This window comes from Daktulosphaira vitifoliae, unplaced genomic scaffold (assembly GCF_025091365.1).
Source record: "Daktulosphaira vitifoliae isolate Bord-2020 unplaced genomic scaffold, ASM2509136v1 Scaffold_5, whole genome shotgun sequence".
Taxonomy (NCBI): Eukaryota; Metazoa; Arthropoda; class Insecta; order Hemiptera; family Phylloxeridae; genus Daktulosphaira; species Daktulosphaira vitifoliae.
Genome location: NW_026099576.1, coordinates 31443700 through 31447563, shown reverse-complemented (window position 1 = coordinate 31447563; position 3864 = coordinate 31443700). Strand labels below are relative to the sequence as shown.

The window sequence follows — 3864 nt, the reverse complement described above, 5'->3', positions numbered from 1 at the left end:
TAAAAAATTATGATAGCAAAAATTAATTCCTTATCAGTTTTAAAATAAAATTTCATGTTCGTTTTAAAATATACCGATTTGCAAAAACGAAAAATAGTTTATTTATGTCTTAATTAAATTTATCATCATCTTAATCAAAGTAATTAAAATGATAAATTAATATCCAAAAATCTTAATAACTTTTTTTCTGCTAAGCCCATAGGCGCCAATTAGAATAACATTTTCGAGAAAGCCAATTGTATTTTCTTCCTACTATGAAAAATACTCTACATGTATATGACAATATACTTAATTTTTATATTGTTTGAGGAACTAATTCATTAAATGAGCTCTTTGTTGTCCCTATAGCTAACAGTGAGACTAAATATTTAAAATTATATTTTGCCCTCTCTCTAAATATTTTAAATATACAAAAATAAATACTTTATATTAAAGAGCCAAACCTTTATCAAAAAGTCCAATAACCGGATACTGGACTACTGTCTAGTAATTCTCTCGTCATAATTGTACATAATGGGATCGGGGTAAATAAGGTTTCACTTTATCTTTATAAAATTTGTTATTTTAAAGCTTATACAGGAATCTAGTATCTAATTTCAATGACCTGCATAACTAAAATAAATTATATCTAAAATTAACTATTTTTAATCATTGAAAACGTTTTTAAATACATTTTAGTATCAATTTACATATTTTTTAACAAACATTCAATAAGAAAAGGTAAACAAATAAATTATAGGGACTAAACACACCATTTTAAAAGATTCAAATTATTATTTGGTTTAGACATGAAATGAATCAAATCTTTCTATTTTCTGTTTTTATATATACCGACTTACTTAGAAATTTAATATATATATATATACATTTTTTATTTGCCATAAACTCTTAAATTGACAAAAATTAAATTTATTTCAATTTCTATAACATAATTTTTAAAAACTAAGAAAGCAAAAAATATATATTACTCTTTACAAATTAATTTCAAAAAATTTTAATTTATTACAAAACATTTTTATAAATGTGATTACTTGAAAATTTTTTAAATAAAAAACATGTGTATTTAGTAGAAATATTTCAAATGTATTTGAGGTACAAATAAATTACGATGTTTATTAATCCGTTAAAACCTTTACTTTCATATATTAGCTTATCTCTTTTAGACTATTTTGTAGGTTAATATTTTTTTCTTCAAACAATATTTGCTTATCTAAGTGTTCAACATTTTTATGGGCTTCAGTCATTTCAATATTGTCATCAGTCTTAGTTTCTTCTAAAGTAATTGAATTAATAATTTTCAAAATTCTATTTCTTTTATCAGAAATTTCATTTTCACTTTCATTATTTGAAAATCCTTTACAGACATTTCCAAAGTTGTTTAAATTTTGATGATTTTCTTTTTCATCATTAGAGTCAATTTCTTCATTTTCAGAGTCACTACTTAAAGTTTTAGAAGGTGCTTCTCCTTCAATTGTACTTAGCATATGTCTAACAGACTTGTAACCACCAGCTGAAGCTTGGAGGGCTAATGCACCAGTTGGTTCTCTACCCTTTTTACGTCTGCAGATGCTGCAATTACAATAACCACGGCATGGTGGACAAACCCATTTCTTAAAAAAGTACATTTTACATTATACTATTATTTATATTAAAAAAAAATGTATACATAAAGAACTTTGAATGAGATTACTAACCGGATTTAATAGAACTTCAGCAACATCTTCGCCATATCTTTTTCCAAGACAAAAGCCACAAAACATCCCACGTACACCTCTGCATTCTTTGTAACGACAATATGACTTCTGATCTAAAGTTTTTTGTCTAAAAAAATCGAAACAGAAAAAACAAAGAAATATTTTAAAAACTCAGTGTGGTAGTTAATTATTATTTAAAATATCTATTCTAATATTTATGTTTTCCTTCAATTTTTTAATCACAACTTTTTGATATAAGAAAGGTAGAAAAAGTAATTATATAAGTTCATGATCACAGATCAATATAAAAAACCGTAATACTGTGGGTTCGTGGCATAGTGTTGACTCATGTTAAATTTATGTTAAACAAGTATAAAAATTGATGGGCTTGATACAAAACTTTTCTCAAGATAATTTATTGCTAATTATGAATAAATGGTCTACAAGGAATTTTCATCAGAGTCAAAAATATATTTTTCTAACTCCATTTTAAATCTGCAATTAAATTTTTTCCATCACCACTGATTTTTGATATTATTAAGAATTAGTTAAAAACGACTATTAACATATAAAAATATAGGTTAAAATAAAATTCAACAGCCAACGATATTATAGAATACTATAGGATATAACTAAACAGAATATAGTTCTGAATATTTCAATTGTAGTATCTATTTAAAACAGCTAGAGTTACATAGAAATGATTAATAGGACTTCTATTTAAATAATTCATTACGAAAAAAATACATTAAAAAAAATAGTGATTTTAGCAAAATTTTGAGTTTAATAGTAATTATATAAGTTCCTGATCACATATTAACCTAAAAAATACAATATTTTATTCCTCATAAAATTTTTTATTTAATGGTATAAATTTTAAGTCATAGTATGAATATTTGGGAAAAGATAATAGATAAGAGAATAAGAAATGAAACTTCGGTTTTTAAAAACCAGTTTGGATTTATGCTTGGTAAGTCAACAATGGAGCCAGTATTTTGTGAGACAACTAATAGAAAATTTTAGGGAAAAGAAGAAAAAGCTGTGTATGGTATTTATAGATTTGGAGAAAGCGTATGATAGAGTAACGAGAGAGGTTTTAATGTGGGCATTAATGAGAAAAAGAGTCCCAAAAAGGTAAATTAATATAACAGAAGATATGTATGATGGCATTTGTACCAGGGTAAAAAGTGTAAGACAAGTAACAGAAGGTTTTCAGGTAAGAGTAGGTGTGCACCAAGGTTCTGCTTTAAGCCCTTACTTATTCTCTATAGTGATAAATGAAATTACTAGAGAAATACAAGGAGAGGTGCTGTGGTGCATGTTATTCGCTGAAGATATAGTGTTAATAGGAGAAATGGGGAGGAAATTAATCAAAGGCTAGAGGTGTGGAAAAGGGTTTAAGAATAAGTAGAAACAAGACAGAGTATATACAGTACGAGTTTGATAAAGGAGAACACGAGGTAAATTCTATAAGACTGTAGTGAGACCAGCTATGATGTATGGTTTAGAGTATTGGATAGTTGACAATAAAGTAGAGCAGAGATGAAAATGCTTAGATGGATGAGTGGAGTGACTAGAGAAGATAGGATAAAAAAATGAGCATATATGAGGGAGTAAAGTGTAGTATCAATCGTGTATAAGATGAAAGAAAATAGACTTAGATGGTTTGGTCATGTTATGAGGAGAGAAGAATTGGAAGCTATAAGAACAGTTATAGAAATAAATTTTGAAGGAAGACCAAAAAAGAGATGGAAGGATGCTATTGAATGCGATATGAAGACAGCTGATGTGAGCGTAGATGATGTAGGAGATCTTGTCAAGTGGAAGTTTAAGATAAGGGTGGCCGACCCAAAGTAGTTGGGATTAAGGCGAGAAAAAAGAAGAAGAATGATATAAATTTTAAACTTTCAATCCGAGGTAGATTAATGTTTAAAAGCTCAACAATTTTAAATTATTAAGTTTCATAAAAATAAAACCTAATAGTTTTATTTTTATGAAAAAAAAAAAGTTAAAAATGACATTTTTAGTAGAAATTTTGCACTGATTATTTTTAACATATTAAAAATCAAAAATAACTTGATAAAAATATTTTTTACTTCGATGCGAAGCTGAGAAGGTATTAATTTTACCATGACGTGTTTTTTTTTTTTTTTTTTTTTTTTTTTTTTTT

The 3864-nt window shown here is 26.3% G+C and overlaps 1 protein-coding gene across 1 annotated transcript in view; it reads right to left on the bottom strand.

Annotated features, from left to right (window-relative positions):
- Positions 1-888: 888 nt before the first annotated feature.
- LOC126907882 (uncharacterized) overlaps positions 889-3864 on the bottom strand; it is an 11158-nt gene continuing 8182 nt past the window's right edge. The window contains exons 5-6 of the mRNA XM_050689540.1: positions 1695-1821; positions 889-1610 (exon numbers count right to left, since the gene is read on the bottom strand). Of these exons, the coding sequence (XP_050545497.1) occupies positions 1146-1610; positions 1695-1821 (592 nt within the window). The 3' untranslated portion in view covers positions 889-1145. The remainder of the gene's footprint in view (positions 1611-1694; positions 1822-3864) is intronic.